The sequence below is a fragment of the Aspergillus pseudodeflectus genome, assembly GCF_044049435.1.
Source record: "Aspergillus pseudodeflectus strain CBS 756.74 chromosome Unknown BJX68scaffold_86, whole genome shotgun sequence".
NCBI classification, from domain to species: domain Eukaryota; kingdom Fungi; phylum Ascomycota; class Eurotiomycetes; order Eurotiales; family Aspergillaceae; genus Aspergillus; species Aspergillus pseudodeflectus.
Window position 1 is genome coordinate 35581 of NW_027263862.1, and position 22517 is coordinate 58097.

General features: G+C 51.3%; 11 protein-coding genes across 11 annotated transcripts; 7 read left to right on the forward strand and 4 right to left on the reverse strand.

The window, feature by feature from the left end:
• The first annotated feature begins 576 nt into the window (after positions 1-576).
• Positions 577-2118, forward strand: BJX68DRAFT_249058 (uncharacterized protein). Its single transcript, XM_071042036.1, has one exon. The coding sequence runs from the start codon at positions 641-643 to the stop codon at positions 2021-2023; it is 1383 nt and encodes a 460-aa protein (XP_070892950.1). The 5' UTR covers positions 577-640; the 3' UTR covers positions 2024-2118.
• Positions 2119-3103: 985 nt separating this feature from the next.
• On the forward strand, positions 3104-4743 carry BJX68DRAFT_279838 (putative MFS multidrug transporter; the record flags this gene model as incomplete). Its single annotated transcript, XM_071048811.1, has 2 exons — positions 3104-3243; positions 3314-4743. Coding segments are annotated over 2 exons (1570 nt in total), but the record flags the coding sequence as incomplete, so codon positions are not given.
• A 170-nt stretch (positions 4744-4913) lies between these two features.
• On the forward strand, positions 4914-6608 carry BJX68DRAFT_279840 (Zn(II)2Cys6 transcription factor domain-containing protein; the record flags this gene model as incomplete). The annotated part of the gene is made up of 3 exons (XM_071048812.1): positions 4914-4933; positions 5119-5360; positions 5496-6608. 3 exons carry the CDS (start codon positions 4914-4916, stop codon positions 6410-6412), a joined length of 1179 nt encoding a protein of 392 aa, XP_070892952.1. The 3' UTR covers positions 6413-6608.
• A 1817-nt stretch (positions 6609-8425) lies between these two features.
• BJX68DRAFT_249060 (uncharacterized protein) lies at positions 8426-9610 on the forward strand. The gene has a single exon (XM_071042037.1). The coding sequence runs from the start codon at positions 8564-8566 to the stop codon at positions 9542-9544; it is 981 nt and encodes a 326-aa protein (XP_070892953.1). The 5' UTR covers positions 8426-8563; the 3' UTR covers positions 9545-9610.
• Positions 9611-10827: 1217 nt separating this feature from the next.
• On the forward strand, positions 10828-11927 carry BJX68DRAFT_249061 (uncharacterized protein). Its single transcript, XM_071042038.1, has one exon. The coding sequence runs from the start codon at positions 11006-11008 to the stop codon at positions 11753-11755; it is 750 nt and encodes a 249-aa protein (XP_070892954.1). The 5' UTR covers positions 10828-11005; the 3' UTR covers positions 11756-11927.
• Positions 11928-12156: 229 nt separating this feature from the next.
• Positions 12157-13034, reverse strand: BJX68DRAFT_249062 (Hsp20/alpha crystallin family protein). Its single transcript, XM_071042039.1, has one exon. The coding sequence runs from the start codon at positions 12940-12942 to the stop codon at positions 12376-12378; it is 567 nt and encodes a 188-aa protein (XP_070892955.1). The 5' UTR covers positions 12943-13034; the 3' UTR covers positions 12157-12375.
• Positions 13035-14437: 1403 nt separating this feature from the next.
• On the forward strand, positions 14438-16364 carry BJX68DRAFT_249065 (Zn(II)2Cys6 transcription factor domain-containing protein). Its single transcript, XM_071042040.1, has 3 exons — positions 14438-14597; positions 14644-15749; positions 15795-16364. The coding sequence occupies exons 1-3, from the start codon at positions 14513-14515 to the stop codon at positions 16239-16241; spliced, it is 1638 nt and encodes a 545-aa protein (XP_070892956.1). The 5' UTR covers positions 14438-14512; the 3' UTR covers positions 16242-16364.
• A 362-nt stretch (positions 16365-16726) lies between these two features.
• BJX68DRAFT_249066 (uncharacterized protein) lies at positions 16727-17173 on the reverse strand. Its single transcript, XM_071042041.1, has one exon. It carries the CDS (start codon positions 16995-16997, stop codon positions 16740-16742), a length of 258 nt encoding a protein of 85 aa, XP_070892957.1. The 5' UTR covers positions 16998-17173; the 3' UTR covers positions 16727-16739.
• Positions 17174-17588: 415 nt separating this feature from the next.
• Positions 17589-18050, forward strand: BJX68DRAFT_272662 (uncharacterized protein; the record flags this gene model as incomplete). The annotated part of the gene is made up of 1 exon (XM_071047250.1): positions 17589-18050. One exon carries the CDS (start codon positions 17589-17591, stop codon positions 18048-18050), a length of 462 nt encoding a protein of 153 aa, XP_070892958.1.
• Positions 18051-18200: 150 nt separating this feature from the next.
• BJX68DRAFT_259278 (Zn(II)2Cys6 transcription factor domain-containing protein) lies at positions 18201-19403 on the reverse strand (the record flags this gene model as incomplete). The annotated part of the gene is made up of 2 exons (XM_071043673.1): positions 18201-19268; positions 19335-19403. 2 exons carry the CDS (start codon positions 19401-19403, stop codon positions 18201-18203), a joined length of 1137 nt encoding a protein of 378 aa, XP_070892959.1.
• Positions 19404-20155: 752 nt separating this feature from the next.
• BJX68DRAFT_279842 (FAD-binding oxidoreductase) lies at positions 20156-21842 on the reverse strand (the record flags this gene model as incomplete). Its single annotated transcript, XM_071048813.1, has 4 exons — positions 20156-20427; positions 20479-20687; positions 20748-21442; positions 21498-21842. The coding sequence occupies 4 exons, from the start codon at positions 21840-21842 to the stop codon at positions 20156-20158; spliced, it is 1521 nt and encodes a 506-aa protein (XP_070892960.1).
• Between the last annotated feature and the right edge of the window lie 675 nt (positions 21843-22517).

A 22517-nucleotide genomic window follows, 5' to 3' on the forward strand; every position in this document is an offset into this window, starting at 1 on the left:
TCATCTGTCAAACAAAAAGGAAAAAAAGCAGTACAAATCAAACATTGATGTCCAGTAAGTTCACCGCAGAGGACGCCGAACCTGTCTGATTGCCAGTGCCTGCGGCAGTACCTGCTCGGTGATCCTGGAAATTTACTCTCAGTTAACAGCCAAGACATCAAGATGATTCACGGTGTTTGTCGATCTGAGATCTGCTGATTCGGGTAGGACGTTCATGGCTGATCGCATATCGCTCCCCGGCGGGATGTGATTAGCCAAACGCCGGGGAACCGTAAACTTTGGAACGCAGATCGTTGGGAGAATACTTTCAATAAATAATATCGAAATATGGGCTAAGCAGGATTGGTGATTTGGCATTTATAAGGGCCATACAAGTCCGATTGGCGGTCCGAACCCGCCGTCGGAGTTGGATGGACATGTCCAATTTGCTCCGAGATGCCTTTATTCCAACATCATCTCCGGGTTTCTCGCAGGTTTCTCAGAATTTCAAATCAATCCGACATTTGTCATAATGCCTCTGAAAGCCTGACTATTTGTACTGCTGAGGCTCGCTCAAGTGCTTCTCGTCCAGAGCATTACGCCTCACCAAGACGTCACTCACGATCTGAATACTCACGATCTGAATACTCTACCGACCACAATGACAGCCACAAAATCGTCCATCTATCGCCTCGGCAATCTCATCGTTGGAAAGTCGATCACTCCCATCACTCCTCCCTACCCGGCCGCAAAGATTACGACAAAGGAATGGACCCTCCACCCAGGCGTGTACACCCCACGCCAACTCGTCCAGGGTTTCGCACCGCTCCTCGACACAGTCCTACACCATCTACTACCAGACCCCGATCCAGTATCCAACCCGGGAAAGCCACGCGCTCAACTCCTCGACAACATCGCCGCAATCCTGTCAACAGACACCCGCGAGTCCTCCCTCCCATTCCCCGAACACGTCCCGGGTACGAGCCGCCGCGAAATTCGTGACCAGGCACGGCGGATTGGGAAACATCTTGTGAAATGGGCATCGGAAGAAAACCAGAAGCCGTTTTTTGACCCCGACCTTGTCCTCCGAAGTCGATGCGAAGGACACCTGCTCACACCGGAAAATGTGGACCTCATGTTCGGGCGCCGCAGCAAGCCGCATCTGATGCAGCTGTACAACGAGTACATGCACCAGATGGTTTTGCTTCGCGATGCGCTGCTCCCATTCTACAACTATGAGGAGGTCCTGATCCCCATTAGCGGCGCGGGTCGCGGATTAAGACACATGGAGGGGCCACGCGAGAGTTTCATGGCGAAGCTGTTCACAAAGCAGGTTACGCAGGTTTCGGTCAATGATCTGGCGAAGGCGCTCCTTGCGCCAGGGCTTTCGAAGACGGGAACTGCGACCGGTGGATATGGGTTCCAGTATGCATCTGGACTGGTCATTCCGGCTGTCTTCGTTGATGAGGCTCGGCCACTGCATCTTCTGCAGTATATCCCTGCGCATGTTGATCCCTCGCACGGGGAGATCTTGTTCGAGTATGAGTTTCCGGATTACTACGATGCGCCGAAGGCGGAAATCCCGGTTGGGGATGTGGTTCCTTCTTTGACCAGCTTCCCTGGGACCACGTCCTCAGGGTTGAAAGAGGTGTCCCTCGAAGTACAATCGTCCGAGACACCGTCTCCCTCCGTCGCCCAGCTGAACCTCCGACTCTCCTTCGAAAACGGCCAGCACGCAACCGTCGATGTCGGCCAGGTTGCCCGCGGACACAGGTACTCATACGAGGCCGGTGAATCCGGGGAGCTTGATGTGCCGAGCATCGTGCACACGGCCCACGATATTCTCTTGGCTTCAGGATCTGGACTTGTCACTGCGGACAAAGGGGGATTCCATGTTATTTCGGCGGACGAGCGAATTCTTGCTTCAGCGGTGCTGGGGAAGCTGTATCCGGAGAACGTGGTGAGATTGTCGAAGGGGAACACGTTGGAGAAGGCTGTTAATGCAGGAAAGGGGTTTGAGCCGAAGTTTGTTGTTTGGGGGTAGGTAGGCGGATAGCATCCTGAGGACATGGTTAGCACTGTAAATCTCCCGTTAGACTATTATTTGTAATTGAATGAAGAATAGTTTGTTGAACTGTACAGTATACTTGAGCCACAATGGGAAAATCCGTTACGGGCGCTCTAACCCTTGCAGCGCCACCTCAAGCGAAATAACCCTAAGTCCCATCTTAGGCATACACCTTCTAGCATGATCCGCAAAACCGCGTCTGTGTCAGGAACCTCGAGTACGTTGTCCCGGATGCCATACACCTCAAAGACCAGATCGAAGAGCGGCCATGACAACGCCAGCGGGGGTTAAGCCACTCTAGAAGAGCCCGGTAGCTTCCCTTCAACGCTGACGCGGCCATAATGGTATCAAGTATGGCAGCACATGATACACACAATGATAACAGTCTTCACCTCCCACGGGCTCAGAATCTGCCCAGTGGCATTCCCCTCCGTCGCAGACCACCTTGTCTTCTTTACGATGATTTTCCCACACGCTTCATCAACCGTAAATCGCCCATCAATATGTGTAGCATGTGCACCCTGGCGGGTCACCGAACGGGCGTATTTAGGTTCGCGACAAGGGAGACTGGTGCAACCTCGGATTGGTTGAGAAGATCGCGCCAAGCTAGGGGCCGCGGTGTCCTAGCATGCACGGAGTTATATCCATGTGTTCCAGTTGTTAATGAATGCTTGCCCCTCGGATGTGTCTGTTACGGCGTTGACTGGGACGTCATTAGGTCGAGGTTCAGGATTGATGTGACGGGGTTGGTTGAGCGTGCCATGGCTGGTAGAGGTAGGGAGTGAAAGGTAGTGGCAAAAGTAAGGACGAAGATGGGTAAGAGGAATGAAATCCATTTTGGTCTCTCCTAACACGACTTGGAATCCTTATTTCTTTTATTTAGGAACGGTACCTGGCGGAGTTGTTAGTTGTGGTCACAGTGCAGGGAGGCCAAGACCCACATCTCAACTCCGAAAGGCACCGGAGTTGAGGGAGGCTAATTCCTGGACTGTCACTACTTATATCCCATGCTTCCAGCAACTTTGTCGATAATTAAGTTTAATAATTACAATCCATCATGGCTTCCCAAGAAGTACATAACCAAACCCAACCGGATGCAACAAGCCCCTCTCTTCCAGAACAAGAACCCCCCTTTAGCATCTTCGACAAACGCCAGAAATGGCTGATCATCGCTCTTGTCTCAACAGCAGCGACATGTACGTTCCTTCCATATACTTTCAAAGCCATTTTCAAGAAGGAAGTTATATAATATCTAACATACTACAGTCTCCGGCTTCGCCTCGAACATCTACTTCCCCGCCCTCCCCACAATCGCCTCCGATCTCTCCGTCTCCCTCGAGCTCATCAACTTGACCGTAACAACCTACCTAATCTTTCAAGGTCTTGCCCCGAGCCTCTGGGGTCCCGTCTCCGACGTGTATGGGCGACGCACAGCTTATATCGGCACATTCCTCATATTCATCGCCGCCTGCATCGGGCTAGCCCTGGCTCCAAACTACGCGGCGCTAATTACGCTCCGCTGTCTGCAGAGTACTGGGAGCGCAAGTACAATTGCCATTGGGTCCGGGGTTATCGGGGATATCACCACGCGGGCGGAGAGGGGTGGGTATATGGGTGTTTTTCAGGCGGGTTTGCTTGTTCCTGTTGCCGTCGGGCCGGTTATTGGGGGTGGGATTGCGGGGCGGTTAGGGTGGAGGGCGATTTTCTGGTTTTTGGCGATCTATGGCGGGGTATTTCTTGGTCTGTTGGTTGTTCTCTTGCCGGAGACGTTGAGGGCGCGCGTTGGAAATGGAAGTCGCACACCGAGCAATCCGGTAACCAAGTATCCGCTCGTCGCGTACCAAAATACAACTACAATCCTTTGGCAAGATACACCGTCTACCTCTGCTCTCGCCGAGCGCAAACGAATTGATCTCCTTGGCCCCCTTCGCATGCTCCTGAGCAACCACTCCACGCCAATCATCATCTTCCTCGCGGTATACTACGCAGTCTGGCAGATGAGCATCACGGCCATGTCCTCGCTGTTCAAGACGCGCTATGGGCTCTCCGAGATCGAGATTGGACTTACGTTTATCGCGAACGGGGTGGGGTCTACGACTGGGACGCTGATCACGGGGAGGATACTCGACGCGGATTTTCGGCGGGTCAAGACTCAGTATGATGCAGAAGCGTCGTCTGAACCTGAACAGTCCAACTCCAACAGAGATAGGGACCGAGAGGATAACTTCCCCCTCGAAAAGGCGCGCCTCCGCCTAATCCCCTTCTTCTCCCTAACCCAATGCCTCTCCATCCTCCTCTTCGGTTGGACAATCCAATACCCGAACACAGTGCCCCTTGCTATCCCCCTAATCTCAACATTCATAACCGGCTGGACGGCCGTCTCAACGCAGAGTCTCATCATGACATATCTAATCGATGTCTTCCCGGACCGCAGCGGCGCTGCGAGCGCGAGTCTGAATCTTGCAAGATGTTTGTTCGCCGCCGGGGGGACGAGCTTTATCAGGCCGATGATTCAGGGGGTTGGAGTGGGTGTTGCCTTTACGATTTGTGTTGTTGTTCAGATTATGGCGCTTGCTGGGCCTTGGGTGCAGAGGAGGTTTGCGGCGCGGTGGAGGAGGGAGGAGAGGGAGAGACGGTGGGCAGCGGAGCGAGTTAAAAGCAGTGATCTAGATAAGGGGCTCTCCACTTCAATATAGGCAATAATAACTATTTGCTAGCTAATATTCTAGCGAAAAGACTAATAGACATATATATCGTTTTGACGAAGGAGCATAGGGCTCACCAACTCACTAGAAATGATGAAATTTCCATAAAACTATTTCATCTATACCTTTGCACCTGAGCATACTTGTACGACTACAATCCTATGCCCAGTACATTTCTAAAGTACAATCCGAGGAGCCTCGATATGACGTCATGTGTTACCGACGGCGCTAGACCCAATACGGATGCTCATCTCCGAAGTCCGCGGAGTTCAGGCTTCACTCTTAATCAACAGTCTATTTTGGCACATCAGAGTATCCTGAAACTCCACGAGCATCTTAGTTAATGACGACGATAAATACGCCGAGATATTCAACCTCGCGGCAAAAGGCCTGCCGTCAGTGCTCCGCCGCCAAGGCGCGCTGCCAGCGCCGACCAGACAATGTACATTGTGCTAGATGCGCGCAGCGTGGCGTGCCTTGCTCCTATGCTTTCTATCAGGCATCGAGGCAGTCAGAACACCAAAGTCTAGACCATGCAGGAGCAATACCAGCAAGTCCGTTCTCCATGACGGAATTGTCGTTCCCAAGTCCCGAACGTTTGCCGGAAAGTGCGCACTATGGCGGGGAGGCTCGGCCACAAGCTCATGCCCCAAATTCTCCGAGCACGACAATCTCGACAACATTCTCCTCGGATCAGGCAAGGAGTATGACAATTGCTACGTTGCCAGCTACTTGGAGTGAAGCCACCGAAGATCTCGATTTTTCAACCCTCAATCTCATGTGTCCAATCAACGCTGAGGATATCCAGAACCGCTGGATCCAGACCTATATTCCAGTCCCCGGACAGACTGTCAAGAACTATCCAAAGGGAGTGGCGAAGTTTATCTACCGGACACTCAGGTCCTATGCAGCCTCCGCGGTGCACGGTCGAGGCATTCTTCCCTTCATCCACCCAAGGCAGCTGGCCGGACGACAGGCGGATTCGCCGTTAACGACGTGCCTGAGCCTTGTGCGTGTATCCGCGAATCAAATACCTGGGAGCCAGCACGCTACAGCTGGGATCCTACAGCGAGAGATGCACGCCGTGTATGAGTCTCGCAGCATGTACAACCCAAAGGCACTATTCGCCGCGTTCCAGGCATACCTCATATACGCCATGGTCTTGTTCTTCCAACTAAGTCAAGACAGCGATCGCCAGTTCCGTGATATTGTGACGAAGCTGCAAGAGCTAGCATGCGCGTCTGCACGAGATGGACTTATCTGTGCGGCCGATCAGCAGCGCGTGCGGCCACGATGGGAAGAGTGGATTGTCGCCGAGGCGAAGCGGCGCACGTTGTATGTCATGTACCTATTTGACAGCATCCTTGCAACGGAAGAAGGACTGCCGACATTTCTCGGGGTCGAACTGCACGGATTGCCGGCACCGGCAAATAAGCTCCTGTGGCAGGCGGGCAGCCGATACGAGTGGGAGAGGGAGTATAACATCCACCTGGCACATTGGATGGAGGGGAGTTTGACCATTGACGAGCTATGGCCGAGGCCTGCGTATTTTAATGAGAGCGATGTTGCACGGAGAGGTGCACGAGTCGATCGCTGGTTGGAGAATTTGGATGAATATGGGACTATGCTCTACGCGATCATGCAGTGCACTCATGGTTAATAGACTTGCCCACGTCCAAATCATTCACAGAACCCTTATAAGGCTGAGCAAATCTTGTGCTGTCCTGAGAGACTCAGCCGGAAGTTGAGACGCCAGTTGATATACAAGTTGAGGAGACGGCCGATAGCGTTGAAAGTGATCTTGCTGAACAGCCGACGAGGCGTGTCTTTATCCACGATGACATGGTTGCCGAGGCATCAAGTCGATCAGCTCGCAGCGATTCATCCGTCACCTTAGCCGCCGACGATGTAGCCTATGGCCAGTATTCGGTGCCGTCAAGTACCCCACGAGCCTCCGGCCACTTGCCGTTCACTCCCCGACGAACACCCGGTGCAGCACAGTTTGTCACTCCCAATCGCGCCCTACCAGACCATGTACTCGATACGAGGTACCTCAATCTCCTGCGCAGTGTGGTGAATGCGCCCAGAACCTCCTCATTTCCAAGAAAAGATGCCCTCGACGTGGTCACCTTATCCAACTCTGCCGGTGCAGACGGCGGGACGTTCGCAATCGGCGGTGTCGATAAGCTTACCCGAGACCAGATGATCGGCGCAGCAGGCGAGCTCTTCGTAAGTATCAAGGGGGTTTCACATTGACAAACGTTACTCTGACACTATAACCCAGGTCTTCGAGACACTATCCCATCTAACCCCATCTCTACCCCGTTTCTCCCGCCACAACTGGCAGAGCACCATCCGAAAACACGTCAGCATCCACGAGGACTACACTGACTTGACACCGTGGTTTGGTCGCGAGACCGCTGATATCACCTACGCCGATAGCGAAGGCGTCTTCACCGCGCTGCTCATTGCCACCGGGTACCTGGATGATAGCTGGACAGGTGCAAAACCGGACTATTTTCTAGAAGTGAAGTCTACGACGTCGCAGTGCGAGACGCCATTTTATGTGAGCAAGGCTCAGTATGACCGGGTGCGTTCGTCTCAGTGCTGGAGTCTCCTACAAATTGACCGAACTGACCATGTTCCTCGCGGATAGATGCAAACGATGCGGAATGTAGCCGACAACCCGATTAATCGGGCGTCTGTGTACATGATCTTTCGGCCGTACTATATAGGGCGCGACTCGATTCGGATGAAGATATATGTTAATCCGGCGCTTATGGAGGAGAGGGGGGAGTTGGTATTCGCGGCTGAGACGTGGTCTGTTGTCCCAGCATTAGCCGGGGAGGTAGCTACCTAGAAGACGTCTTAATCTCTACATTATAGATCGTGGATCATATTCTCTCTCTCATGCACGCTCTGGACTCGGTTGATTGTGCGGGGGAAGCTACATAGTGTTGAATATTCTGTTGGTACAGGGCTTAAATGTCACGTCGTCCAATCATCAACAACCCGTTAGGAAGAAATGCCATCGTCTCACCATTTATGCTTGCAACCACCTCGTTGATGCATAGCTTCAGTTTCTGCGCCCCTGGAGGCGCGATGGGGCTTCACACTAGCGTCCATGTCGGATCACTCGGTAGATCCTTATTGTTGTGAAATTCATACTATGTGCAGGATAAACCCACCCATAGCCTCATCCAACTATGAGAGTGTAGGTAACATTTGAAGAGCCTCAGTTTCGGATCAATCAGCATTGATCGAAAGCGGCATAATCCGTCAAGTGGCCCCCACACTTACGAACACTGCCTGGATTCCAGACGATGCTAATTTCGCGAAACTGAATTCCGCGCCCTAACTCCACAAATCCTCGTATTCTATGCACAGCCGCCAATCATTCCGCTGCAGATCTATCCTCGGCTGGACTTTCAACCCTCCTTCATTTCGCTCCTTCAATTGGCAATCCGAGTCTCAACATGAGAATAGAGACGTGAAGCATTTGTTTGCTGGATGAAGTGGGCAACTTGCTCTTGGTCTCACACAGCGTAAATTTTCGAACGCGGGGAGCAGTGCTGATAATGAAGCTACCACCTCTGGGGCATGCACATCACTTTACTTACTGTGGGACGCGGATGGTACGCCTCCAGTTACAGGCTGAGACGCGGGCGATCTCCTTGTTAGTTCGAAGGGGGCCAAGTCGCTCGTCAATAATATGACTGTTGCAATACCACCTTAAGAGAAGCGGGGACCCATCGAATATCAACATGAAATTCTTTCTCCATTCCCGCTCCCTCGTCCATCTTCTGGCGCAATGCACGGGACGATGAAGCTCCTCGCGATCCTGTCCATCGCATGCTCAGCATCCGCGTGGACATTCACATGGACAGACAAAGACGGCCAATCCTACATTGAACACAGCGACGATCCGGTTTCCTGCAAGCAGATCGAACAGGCCGAGGGGGAAAAGTTTCGATGGGTACCTGAAGAGGACGGTCTATCGATTTGGCTCTATGAGAACGGCAAATGCGAGGGGCGTCAAGCGGGTTACTCGCCTCCTACGGTTTGGGACCATGTTTCGTCGAGGGATTTGCTGTCTTTTCGCGTCGCCGATGGAGACGGTGGTGATGATACCTCGACGGCTACCACGAGCACAACGACAACGACATCGACATCGACCACATCTACCTCATCCTCGACAGAAGCATCTGAATCGGCGACGACGACGACGACAACTACCACCGATACTACACCGACACCATCGACAAGCGAAACCCCATCTAGCGAACCATCCAACTCAGACAACTCCTCTTCCTCAGCTGGCCCTATAGCAGGCGGAGTCGTCGGCGGCGTCGCCGGTCTCGCAGCCATCGGCGGGCTATTCTTCTTCCTCGGCCGTCGACGCCGCTCAAATCACAGCCAACTCGAGCCTCAGGAATCCGGTCCGAACGATGATCGCCCGGACACGGCCGCCACCACAAGCTCTCCATCGCAAGCGACACCCATGTACGGCGGCGTCGCGGCAGGATCCTCCACGCACTACGATCCCTCATTCATCGAAGGAAAGCCGGAACTCGATTCCGCGCCTGTACACCAGGTGGAGAGCCCCATAGAGCAGCCAATATCGTCGACCAAACAGGGGCCTTCACCGTTTGATGACTCGGCGACAGTCTCGCATCGCCCGCCTGCGAGGATGATGGCGGAGCTTCCGGGTGATAGTGTGATGATGGTCGAGATGAGTGACAGCCACAGGCTGAATGAGTTGGAAGGGGATGGGATGCCGAAGAAGTGGTGATACATTTCCTGCTACTCTTGCAAGGGATACAGACATTATTGCTTTCAACGTGACTTTGATGTTCGTGTATATAGTTCTCTTCTAGCCTGTTAGTACCTATTTCTCGAAAACTCGTTGTTTACCATCTACCTTCGATGGACTTTTATTGGTTTATCTCAAGCCTGCCTGAACGCTAAAGCAAGGCTTCTATTTTAAGTGAGCAATACCCGCTTCAAGGTTCTTCTCACGACATTTATCCTCACCAATGAGACATTGGTTGCTTATTCTGGCTGATTGTTCCTTTCACCTGATAAGCACTCTTGGCAGAGCTTGCCTGCATACCAGGTCACCCGACTCTCACCTATAGACATCGTCCATTTCATTTATAAGCCTAGGCTTTACTAGGGGTCATGAGAGCCCTAGTATCTATAATCCTGTTGATTATCGTGATACACTTGTCCTTCATGCATTATGCGTAAAGTTATAGTCAGGTCGCATTTTAACTAACTGCAAGATCCTTGGAATCAGGAAGTTGGCTTGGCGATGTAGATAAAGCATATCTACTTCTTATGAGATATGAAGACTGCAGGAATTTATATCGGATCGGACAAGCAAATCAAGCCTGATGGCTCGAGCTGCGATCAAGTGATCAAAGGGAAATTGAAAACCAATAAAATGGTCGCGAATTGTTCTCTCCTCGTCCTTGGATCTCCCAATGGTGCTGGATCGGGATTCGATCGGCTTCTTCCGGATTCGACCGGGAGCAGCCAAGAACCAGCACGTTCCGTCGGCAAGACTTGGCGCCATGAGTGAGCCGTCAAACTACGAGAGTGCTGGGGCCAAATCAAGTGAAAGTTGGCTGCAGAAACCCCTTTAGTGAGCTACATTACTAAGAGAGCGGATGTCGAAGAAGCTGGCGGAGACGGTCTCAAACTGCAACCACATTGGCAGACTCGGGAAGGATGAGACATATTAAGGTCCACCCAACACAACTCCTTGAATAGTCGCGGCCTCTACGAGACGACTATATCCTCTTGCCCTTTAAACCGTTTTCCTTCTACAGGGGATTCAGATTGTAGAGTTGGCCTTATCTTGCAACATGTGGGAAAAGTACAGCACATCACATGATGTACTTTTGCGCGAACAAAACCCAGTTTCTCTGCCTGAAATCAGGTTTTGATCCCGTTCTGTCCGCGCGAGCCGCTGCCATCGACCACGCCAGCGGGGCCAGCGTCGGCCGGAACGGAAATGTCTAGAAGTTGTGTTTGCTGTAAAAGGAATAGAAAAGAACACTCGTTGCAAGGAGAACCTTTGGATAAACTCGTATTCATGTATCCGCTTCCTCCCCTTTATTGCAGCGGAAAATTCATCCTTCAGAACTACTAGCTCTTCTTTCAAATAAGCTTCCTCTCCAAGTCTCCCCCGGCTGCGCACACGCCCACCCAAGAAGAGTACCTGATTCACGACATTGATATCCAAAAGATGGCCCTGGGCCTCCTCGACCTCTGCCGCGACAAACTATACGCCCAAATGGCATCGTCAAGGCTAAATCTGCGCCAACTGGTCGGCCACTCAAATCTGCTCGATGCTCTGGTCGACGAATTCAACAGGAACCCGGACTACTACAACTACGTTGATCCGTCCGACAGCTACGCCGATGCGAATGCCACTGCAATGTGCGGTATCGATGACGCCTCGAACGCTCAAGATACAGACGTTATCCCGGCGTATCCTATCCAGGGGGAGACGACAACGCGAGACTACGCCTGGCGGTTTCCGGCTACGGATCCGGTTTTCAGCCGATATCGAGGCGATGGTGACGAGGAGGAAGAGGAGGATCAAGACGGGGAATGGGAAACTGATGATGATGATGACGATGAGGACCCGATTATTTCCTCACCTCCAGCACGTGTCTTGACGGTTCGGAATCCAGATCCGGACCCCGCTCTTCCCACTATTGAGAAGCCTGTCAGCCGAAATAAGCTAGCCTCACACACTTTGGAGCCAATTCCTGAAGAGGATGCTACGCCGCCAGAATCGGATCCGATATATCCCTCCAAACCCAGTAAACAATCTTCGACGCTACGTGGGCTTCTTCCTACGCCAACGGTGTCCAAGCGACGCGCCTCTAGTTCCAAGAGCAGCGCGAGTGCTAAGAAGCCGCTCCTGTCTGCGGTAAAAGAAGTTTGGTGGAAAGGCGGAGATTGTGTTTCCCCGCCTGTGTGTGTTTAGATATTTATCTCTTTTTTTCGTCAAACCAGCGGGCATGGCGCTATCTGGGAGGCTTTGTGTGGAGTTGTGATAGATTGGGCTGATTTATTGGGGTGGTTGGATTTCTGTTTGAGATACCTCTGTGCTTATAATACGAATAATATTAATGCCTATAGGCAGCAATTATAACGAGTGAAAGTGACCAATAAGTCAATTCCCCCAAGTTAAAGACAAAAGGGTAAAATACCCAACTCACTTAGCAAACTAGACAGAGTTCAAGACTTCCTTTACATCGATTGTCTCCTATCTATGATCCGGATCTTTCTGTTCAGCTCAAGGGGAACAGCCGTAAGAGAGATATGATGCTGGAAGAACTCTTACATCGTATTGGAGCGTAAAACCAGTATTTATAATTATAAATCTTTTTTTTTGAATTAAGTGCTTATATCAATGAGAAAATGGTAGGTAAACAATTTCCGAGCAGCAGTAAGGACAGTGACAAAGGTGAACTTGAGAGGTAGGAGAAAGAAAGAGACATAAAACAAACACCAACAAAACAGCGCTAATAGGAGGACTATAATAAGCATTCATCCATGTAATATTTCTCATAACAACTCCCCATAATCTTCTGCATCCATCCATTACTGGATAGTGATCTTCTTCGAAGCAGGCGGCGCAGCCTTGGGGACAACAAGCGAAAGGATCCCATCCTTCAGCGAAGCCTTGACCTCGTCCTGGTTAACCCGTTCAGGGAAGCTAAAGGCGCGCTGGAACTCGCCGACAGATCGCTCGCTCACCCAGTAGCGGGGCTTCGGGCCTGTCTTGGAAACTTGCTTGTCGCCGGACTTGGCGACCTCGCCTCCCTGGCCCTCGGCTGGTTTCTCTTGTTTCTCTTGTTTCTCTTGCTTCTGTTGCTCCTCGCCAGAAGGGGCAGTTTCCGAGGAGTATTCGCGCTCAACACGGCCCTTGACGACGAGGGTCTGCGGGTCCGTGAATTCAATGTCAATGTCCTTTTGTTGGATGCCAGGAAGTTCGCCGTCTAGATGGTAGGCGTCCTTGGTCTCGCGGACATCGAAGCGAGGGGCAAAAGAGCGGATGGGTGTCGGGCCCTGGCCCTTGCGGGATCGATGGTTGTCGTAGTCGTCGAGGAGAGTGAAGAGGGGAGACCACTCTCCGGTTGAGAAGGGGAAGGTTTGGAAGAGAGACATTGTTGGCTGTGGTTGATGAGCTTTTGGAAGGTTGGCTTGGAGTGTAGTGTTGGTTTGCTTGGTAGAAGCTGAGCTGGTTCAGTGTTTTGTTTGTTTGTTAATGTTGTTCAGAGCCATGGACTCCAGGACTCTTATATACCCCGCAGTTGACATTCCAGAAGCTCCCATCATATTAGTTGTTTGGGATTCTGGAATATCACACCACCTTCCAGAAAATGGTCGATGATTCACCATGGATCCAGCAATATAAGCTTGGAGATCTCTAATAGGCTCTACTGGTATTTTCGTCATCTTTCCATCGGGTCACGTGATGGGATTGTGGCGACAACAACCCGGAAGTTGATGGAACAATCGCGTCAAGGTCAGCTAATGCTAATTCATGAGAGACGTGGCTTTGACGTCAATACCACACGGTGTAAGCTCCCTGCCCACCGATTGCAATACGTTGTTCTTTTCCCATGGAGTGTTTGCGCGAGGTAGCACCCGAGGTGCAGTGGCATCTTCCAGGTCTCACACCGGGAGACCTATGGATAGGAGAGTAATTAGTCTGTTTAGAAAAGTCTCTATTGGCGTCTACTACATACTATTTAGGAGGTATAATTATCTTCCTACCTTTTCTTTGATATCAAGTTGACGGACTAAGCAAAGTGATCGTCGTGTCTTAACAGCCAATCACAGCGCGCAGCAATATGACAGCCAGCGGATAAGCTCATATCCACGTGCAGATCCCCACTGGACATACTCTGTACGCTCCACGTTATACAAGCAACAGCTAATTTTAGAACCAATTACAGAACGGACGCAATGAACACAATATGTTGTACTATCACTAGGCACAAATTGGACAGGCTTTTCAAAATCGTCACCGCTGAGAAGGCTATGGTTGGGATATCTAGCCCCCCTGTTCCAGTGTGCTCTTGTGGTTACAAAGAGCTTGGAGTACCGTACCTCTAGGTGCTAATTCCATCTGTACATATTATCTAACTAAACGCGAACGATAACAATGCCTGCACTAGAAAGGCAGTCACAGATAATGCGCAGCATTTTTTACAAAACGCATACTGCGCCACTCCAGCAGCCCTGTTGGAAAATCTATGGAAAGACTCCTGGCGAACTTGCCCTGCAATGTGTACAGCGGCGAGATGTCATAGACGGCTAAATGTTATTTGATCCGCTGCTTTGTACCGAGATGGATGCTAGATTGCTTGTTTGGTATTATCAAGTAGTGAAATAGTAGATTTCGAAGGACTGGGTTCTGCGATCGTGGACTATATATAACTTCAACGCCCACTATTGGTCGGATAAATTGGGTTCATGATTTATAAGCGGATTGGCTTATCCGTTCCTGAATATGTGATAACGGTAAATATCTCTGCTTGATTTCGTACAGAATCGTCGTGTTCCTGGGAATGGATGCAGGCAAGGCTCCTCGTCTCCTCGCGCGGGGCCCAAGAGGCTATCCACATTTGCGCCCCCAACTTGACGAAGCGTGCTAATTTAGTCCCTGAGCAAGTCTTTACAACAAAATTTCTCGCTCCGCTTTTGCAACCTGTCAGTTTCAACACCTACAATGGCCCAAATCCCCCCCGCACCACAGGAACCGACTCCCGACGGGGAGTTCCGCTGTGGAATTTGCCACAAGACGTACGGCAGACGTATGGTTTATTTTCCTCGTGTCTGAACTGTGTTTGACTGCTGTAGGTGACCTGCGCGACCGCCACCGCCGCCGCTGCATCAAATCCATCGGTCAAGAGCGCCTGTCGAAGCGCAAGTCGTGCGAAACATGCGCCCAGAAGAAGCTTCGATGCTCCATGACTCGCCCCGCTTGTACGCGGTGTCTCCAGATCGGCATCCACTGTCAGTATCCGGCCTCCGCCGTCCCACAGCCCCAGGACGGGGAGGCTCCATCTGCGACTCCGGGCGATCCGGGGACGATCCAGCCTTCTCTCTTGGAAAATATATCGCATCCATTTGAACAGACGCTGGGCGATTCCTGGACGCCATTTGCGCCTGCTAGTGCCGATCCTTTGGCGGGGGCCTTTGCCGATGCATCCTTTGCGAACCCCGGAATTTCTTGGAACGAGGAGTTCTCGAATTCGTCGCATTCGCTTGGGCAAGACGAGGAAATCCTCGCCTCAATGACCAGCAACTCAACGAGCTCACCGGGCTCGCTGTTTCCCCTGCCAGACCCGAATCGAGCCCCAGAGTCAGTCCCGTCTGAAATCTTCAACACCGGAAGTTCCATCGGCGATGCCTCGCAACAGCGCTACACAGATTCACCATACGTCGACTTCAGCCTTGACAGCTCAGCACAACTCATATTCGGGCGCCGCTTCCTTCCAAAAATCGGGTCTCTCACACCGTACGACATTCAGGAGCTCAACCAACAAATGTTGGACGTTCTCCGCGAGTATCCCAGCCTCATCCTTCAGCGCGACCACTGGTCCCCATTTGTCCACCACCGAATGTATCGCTGTTCGATGGGCGGGATGGCGAAACCGATGGGCGTTGCACTCGCGTGCGTCTCGGCTCACGCGGGTTCGTCGGGATCGAATTACGGCTTCGTGGATGGCCTGATCAATCAGCAGCGCGAACAGTTGATTCGGGAATTCCAGTCGTACCTCGATACACCGGAGAATTGCCTCGCCGCTGTGCATGCGGTATGTATATACCAGATTCTAGGACTCTTCGGGGATAACTTCCTGCCTGCGGCGATCAAGGCAACCACGAATATGAAGAGTATCCTCGATCAGCGACGGACAGATTGTGAGCGACAGGCGGAGTTGCACAGTTCGTTTCTCCTCAAGGTAGGCCATGCACTCCCCTTCTTTTGACATTCATTGACAAAGCAGATGACCCGGCGCTTATACAAACATTACCGCGCCGCAGTAGAAACAAATCACGACGACGAACTTAACTGGGAGCGCTGGAAGTTCAGCGAGTCCATCCGCCGCAATATCTTCTTCGCCAACATCATCAACATTCTCGGTGCCCGCGCGGGCAAGCTCAACGGGGTGTATTTCGAACCGCTGGACGACGACGTCATTCTGAATCTCGCTCTTCCGGCTCCGGAATGTATGTGGCGGGCTTGTAGTTTAAGGGAGTGGCTTGATGCGCGGGAACATGCTCTGCGGATGTCGCCGGCACCGCTCGAGGGACACGCGCCACGGTTGACGCAGACCCTGCAGGAGTTGTTGAATGATGAGGCGGCGGGGGCATTGGATGTGTCGGGACTCTTGCCGCTCACGAGGGTTATTCTAGCCAGTACGAAGATCGCTCCTTCTGGGTTTGGGTTGTGATACACTGCCTGCGAGATCAGCGTACGGGACCAACAGACCAAAAAGAGGACATTGGATCATGTTACTGGGGCTTTGTGCATTATGTCGAATATACAGATATAGCTCATTCTGGTCATACACTACGCGGAGAAGCAAACAACAAGACTTTTACTCCATACTTGGGAAGTGGCTGGAGCGCGCTAGACTCTCTTGGAGATCCCTTGAATGTACCCAACTCCAGACAGAGTACCTAGCGCATCTACAATTGACACGGTAGGCAACTCCAAGAGATTTCTGACAGCACTCAACTCGCTCAAGCTTTAATCCTCTCATAACACCGCTTGGTCACGTCCCAATTCCTATTCGAATCAACCCAAACCGCACCGACAACGGCTTCAACCTCTGTCGCAAGACCATGTGTCCCAAGTCGCTGGCGGCGTCGTGAACCAGGGGGATTAACCTGGTTGAAATGCGCTCGTCGGGCTTCGGCAGCCATCGCGATATTACTGGCATATTGCTCTAGTTGCTGAAAGCCTTGTGCTGTAGAAAAAGACAAGAAACCATGTCAGCGGCGCAAAAGGAACTCACAGGGTCTTGTGGGCACTCACAGCAGTTGGTGCTGGTTCCGTACCAGTCGTCAAGCAGTATTAATCCGATGACTTTGTCACCAAGGAAGCCTAGGCGTCTGTACTTGGATGGGAGGAAGGCTGCTGCGAGGAGGGCTTTGTCGTTGAATTCGTATCGGATGAAGTTCTCCACGTCATGGACATCCATCATGAAAAAATGGGGTATGCGGATTGTGTTTGAGATATAAGATGTCGTTGCAGTCTAAGTCTGTGGTTGGAGTCAGGTGCGGCATTGACGGGGTATTGTGTCTCGAAAGCCCAGCATAGGGTTTGGAAGCAAACGTCACGAGTCACAATCGAAACTTTATCTCCGCACCTGGCCCATTTCTGGGGAACGGCCTGGCCCTCGCCTTGGTGGCAGATTGAGACGCTCTTGAGCCAAGGTTAAGACTAGTGGCTTGAGGTGAGCTCATATTGTTCGCGCAGTCACTCCCAGTGGACAGCAACTACCTGGGGCAATAGATGGGCGACGAAGTTTAGTCCTCTACTATGTCTAGGAAGGTCTGGGAAATACAGATAAGATTTTGCTTGCTAGTACCTAAGGTGTTTCCTTTGTACATACTCCATTCTACTATAGAGTATCCTGCGCTATGTTAGAATAATTTACAAAACTTATAGTCTGAATTCAAAGCCATCCCACTAGATGACCACATCCCTCAGGTAGACGATGTTGAGGATGAGTTTCATGTTCGTATCGGTGACCCCGATGCCGTTAAGCATGATGAGTAGGTAGTAAGCTACGATGCCGGAGACGTTAGCACGGAGTATTGCAGGGATTGAGAGTTATGACTTACTTATTCCCGCTGAATCGGCCGAACCAAGAGAAAGCGATGTTGAGCATCAGTCGGTAGCGACTGGAGCGGGATACAACAAGAACCCGGAGATCAAAGAGGCCCTTCCAAGAGGTCTGATGCTCGCGATCGACGGTGGCCAGCATCTCTCGCATCTAGAGTGCGACAAGTGGATGGTCATGGTCGCCGTTGGCGTGACAGTTTGCGACGATGGTTTTGGCCTCGTCATGGCGGTCGTTGGAGACGAGCCTATATGCAATTGTGAATTAGCGCATGGACAGGCATACGCGGGCAGGGCTTACCATCCAGGCGACTCGGGCGAGAAATTGATGGCCAGGCAAACCAGTCCCGGGCACACCGTCTGCAACCAAAGAGGGAGTCGCCAGTCCAAGTCGCCGTGGTTAGATGGGTAGTTGTGGGTAGCATATGTGGCCGATGTCGAGAAGACGAAGCCCTATCAGATACACTTTATCAATCTTCGGCGTTCGATATATCTCATGTTATACTCACCACATTGCACAACGTGTTATACATCCCTGCAATAGTCCCTCGATAAGCCTCGATCAAGGAACCCAGCCGAGCTGTTGCATAGGCCACTGCAGCCAGCAGCGATGCTCCTCATCCAAATGGTGATGTATCGCACGGATCACATGGATACTAAAGCCTTGCATCCACCACGCCCACTCAAGCTCTTTGAGAATGACACAGTAGTACCCAAATATCACCAAGGCTTCAGGAGTACGCTGCTGCAATTTATCCAAGAACTGATCGGTAATGCGGAGCAGCCAGATGAAGATGTCGGCTGTCTCGCAATTCTGAGGACCGACCTCGAATATTGTCCCGAATGATTTGCCCAGGTTATCAACGGCATCTGTGTAGCACTTCAACTCGATCGGGTCCTCAACTGCCTCTTGTATGAGTCGCCGCAAGTTGATGAGGAATGTCTGATTGGCGGTTGACCTAGCTTCCCAAGCAAGGCTTCTTCGTCGTCCCAATGTGAACATGGGCGCAAGAGGACTAGATTTGAGCGCTTCGTTCACAGAGGCTATAATGGACACCGTGCCTCGAAACAAGGATAGCCATTGTATGATTCGATCGGTACTGACCGACAAGTCATGACGTTTCCGCGGTAGAGCACAGCCGATGATACAAGTGATTGTGGAAAAGAGATAAACCGCGGGACCATTCTCCGCATTGATTTGAAGGATGGTGCCTGAAACCATCTGGAGCGCTAAATTGTGGTGGAATTCCGCCGCATCGACGTACTGGTCTTCAAGTTCCGGCTTCAGATGGGCCAGATGTAACGCTGCCAGCGCCAGAATCCCGCGGAAAACAAACTGGTAAGAGAAGCCAAATGCGGGAACCGTGGTTTGCCATACGGTTTGCAAAACCGGGTGTCGTGAAATCGTATAGCAAGTCGAAATGCTATAATGATGCAGCAGGGCCATTTCCGCCATGCCCATGGATGGGGCGTTGGCATCACAATTCTGTCTGGCAGCCTCACTAATGAAGGGGCTAAGTCCAGTATGAGGGCGTGGAGTTGGAGTCCTTGCTGCAGGGGGTAGAGGATTGTAATCGCACTCAACTCCATGGCGAATGCAGTTCTTGCATTTTGGCTTTGTCTCATCACACTTTTGATTCGGTTCAAGTCTGGATTAGCGGGGTGTAAGGGAAAAGCGAAGGAAGGGACTGCTAACCTTTACTTTGCGTAACTTGCACGACTGACACCCCGTCCGGGACTTCGTGTGTACTCGCCGGGGTCCCATGGTGAAATTAAGCCACTTCCCTGAGTCTCGGGTTGCGCATGGTCCACTGAGTAGGAAATTCGACCTCGCAATTGAAGAAGTTAGTGGGACGGTTCTGAATAAATCCACGCGAAAGTTGTCGATCATCGGAGGAAAAAGAGTTTTTCCGACTGTTGCCTCCAGGACGCGATGGTTGGGTAGCTGATTTTGGGTGAAGCTCATCACTACACAGCCTCCACCAGAACCAGGGTAGCGGGATGAAGAACAGGCTGAAGTTTATTCTGCGACGCTGAGAGGCTGAGGTTGTTCTGTGGGTCGAATAAGCCCAGGGCCAAGAGCCATAGTTCCATGTAGAGTCTAGTCTGCACTTCTCCATTCGGCACTAGGAAGAAAAGTGGGGGAAGGTAATATATATAGATCAAAATCAAGCATTCTAGTGCACAAACATATCTTGTCTTATCGCAGTTTCTCCTGTAATGGTTGATTATGTGAAACATCCACTTCTTTGTTTGTTTTAACCTTGGTTGAGCTACAGACGCAGGTCGGTCGACTCAAAATACGCTTCGAATAGGATCTACTCCCAGGGATGCCGAAGGAAGGAATAATGAAGCATTAATCTATGTCTTCTGTATTGAGCTATCTGCGTGCGAGCTATGGAAGAAGCGAAGGGCGAAGGCAGGTGCCTTGAGAACAACTCCATGCAGAATTTGCACTGTGCTAGTATAACCAGCCACTAATCAATGAACCCAAAGCATTGACTGTTCTCGCCCCCTCTATGCACTCAACTTGAACCCTCCCCAATTCAGTCTGGAGAAAACACCCAGAGGATCATACGAGGACTTGATCGCCCTCATCCGGGCAACATTCTCTGCAGGGAAACCCGCAAAAGGATCTTGCCATTCACCCGCATCGCCCATATAGATAAAGTCCGAAGCAATTCCCTTCTCAACATTGATCGCATTGAGGCGTTCGATCAATTGGCGCGACCAGGCCTCAATTCGAAGATCATCTTGCGCCAGGGCCCATCCGGTGCTGAATTGCCACACTAAATTCCGGGTCAGCTATCGTCAATCTGGCCTTTTGATGGCGAACATACGAATATAGGGCTCTGCTTCCAGTCCCCAGACATTGCCAACGCCGTTGGTAAGAGCAACCCGGGCAGCGCTTGCGGAGGCGACATTCGTCACGAAGGTTGGGTAAAGCCCCTCTACGTCCGCAATTTCGTCAACGGCGTCTTTCCATGCCTTGTAGATTGAGATGAGAACGTCTTGATCTGGTTTCATTGTCTTGTGAGAGAACATCACACTATATGACGTGTTAGAGGTCAAATTCCGCTCAAGGGCCAGGACAACATCTGTGACTAACCGGAACAGTTGTTTAGGGGTGTCTAGACTAGACGCCCATTGTCTCATAGTCGTGATGTTGTTGATGCGAGTAGTAGCAGGGATAGCAGAAAAGTTCGCAAAGTGCGATGGAGGCTTGCTGCTACCTTCCTGAACCCCGAGCAACGAAGCCGATGCAACTTTAGTCGTGGCATTATATTGTACAGTCGCAACCATGCCAGCTGCGATAGGGTCCTCCTCGTCGAGCTTAGCTATGTTGCAAACGGCGGCCAGGAAGTCAGGGATACCACTCTCGTTGAAGACCTGGATGGTGGTGCTGACTTTCGGAATAGCGTAGGTCTTGAATGTAAACTTGGTCACAATGCCATAGTTGTTGGCTCCTCCCTTCAGTGCCCAGAATAGGTCTGGGTGTGATGTTTTGTTTGCCACAACCTGTGTTCCGTTCCCAAGGATGACATCGTAGCTGAGGACGTTGTCCATGGCGTAGCCATACTTATTATTAAAGTAGTGGAATCCTCCGATGAGGCTCAGGCCAGGGACACCAATTGTTTTCATACGTCCACCAATGGCGACACGACCGTAAGGCTCGAGGGCTTCGTAGACATCGTACCAAGTCAGGCCGGGCCCGACTTCCACAGATTCAGCGTTGACTTTGACCTTGTCAAGTTTCTCGAGGGCTAGTAGAACTCCACCGTCGATGTTGTTCGATCCTGGATACTGTCCGATTATTAGTTGACCATGTACTGAGTGACCCCACGGCTGAATTACTCACATTCATATGACCACCACCACGAACTGCAAACTGTGCATCACAGGTCTGGAAAATATCAAGGGCCTTGGAGATTTCATCCGCCGTACTCGGTAAAAAGATGCAGGCCGGAGAAAGATTGGCTCGAACATCCCAATAAGCGTCCGCAGCTTGGGCCGTATAGTTGGCACCATTGGGGCTGATAATCCCCGAATAAGCTCGAGAGAGCTTTGAACAAGCACATGCAGCTCCCTTGGTGAGCTCAAAAGAGCCCAGAGGAGTAGTGATCAAAGACCCAACTTGGGCAGTTGCGATAGCGCTCTCTGCAATGGCTAGAGCCGAGATAGAAAATGCGACGAGATCCTTCATCATGGCTTCCTTGTCACCAGATTTGAATTGTAGTCAATCCATTTGTTGGTTGTCCTCGAACGAGCTTTTATACAAATCCAGGCAATCCTTGGCCTTCATGCTTGTATCAAGTAGAACATCCTGCCAGGGGCTCTCGGAATCGTACTCGGATGTTCACAGCGCCGATCATAATACTCATCCGGGGATTCCTCGGCACCCTCTTGTGCGTAAAGCGTATCATGATCCATGGCATCTGAAGCTCCGATCATCGTTGGGATCTCAGATAGGTCGTGCTCAGCCGTGCGACAAAAGGATGACGACTTGGTTTGGGCAGAGAGCCAGAATAAATGTAGTTGCCTTCGAGAAGTGGAAACTTTTACTTCCAGAACGTGGAATGTGAAAAGGCCAAAAGGGTCATCGTGCAGATCTATATTAAGGGCAACCCGAATCCGAATAAGAACCCGAGCTCCCCTCGTCGAGTGCGGCACGGGCTCGGGTTCGGACTCGGATTCGGATACGATGGTATCTTTTGGTTCCAATCATTCTCTGGTCTAGGTTAAATTTGATCAGTTATTAAATCTCAATTTAAGGTTTTCCCGAGTTTGCCCACGATCTCCATCAATAGATGTCGACTTCCAGAAGCAATCTCCGAGGCTATTCGCCACCGCTACAGATCTTCTTTCTGGATCGACAACA

Excerpts from the sequence above, each read along its gene's own strand:
- BJX68DRAFT_249058 (XM_071042036.1), top strand. The coding sequence starts at position 641 with ATGACAGCCACAAAATCGTCCATCTATCGCCTCGGCAATCTCATCGTT.
- BJX68DRAFT_249060 (XM_071042037.1), top strand. The coding sequence starts at position 8,564 with ATGCACGGGACGATGAAGCTCCTCGCGATCCTGTCCATCGCATGCTCA.
- BJX68DRAFT_249061 (XM_071042038.1), top strand. The coding sequence starts at position 11,006 with ATGGCCCTGGGCCTCCTCGACCTCTGCCGCGACAAACTATACGCCCAA.
- BJX68DRAFT_249062 (XM_071042039.1), bottom strand. The coding sequence starts at position 12,942 with ATGTCTCTCTTCCAAACCTTCCCCTTCTCAACCGGAGAGTGGTCTCCC.
- BJX68DRAFT_249065 (XM_071042040.1), top strand. The coding sequence starts at position 14,513 with ATGGCCCAAATCCCCCCCGCACCACAGGAACCGACTCCCGACGGGGAG. Across the intron at positions 14,598-14,643 it reads CCACAAGACGTACGGCAGAC|GTGACCTGCGCGACCGCCAC; the intron begins GTATGGTTTATT and ends TGACTGCTGTAG. Across the intron at positions 15,750-15,794 it reads ACAGTTCGTTTCTCCTCAAG|ATGACCCGGCGCTTATACAA; the intron begins GTAGGCCATGCA and ends TTGACAAAGCAG.
- BJX68DRAFT_249066 (XM_071042041.1), bottom strand. The coding sequence starts at position 16,997 with ATGATGGATGTCCATGACGTGGAGAACTTCATCCGATACGAATTCAAC.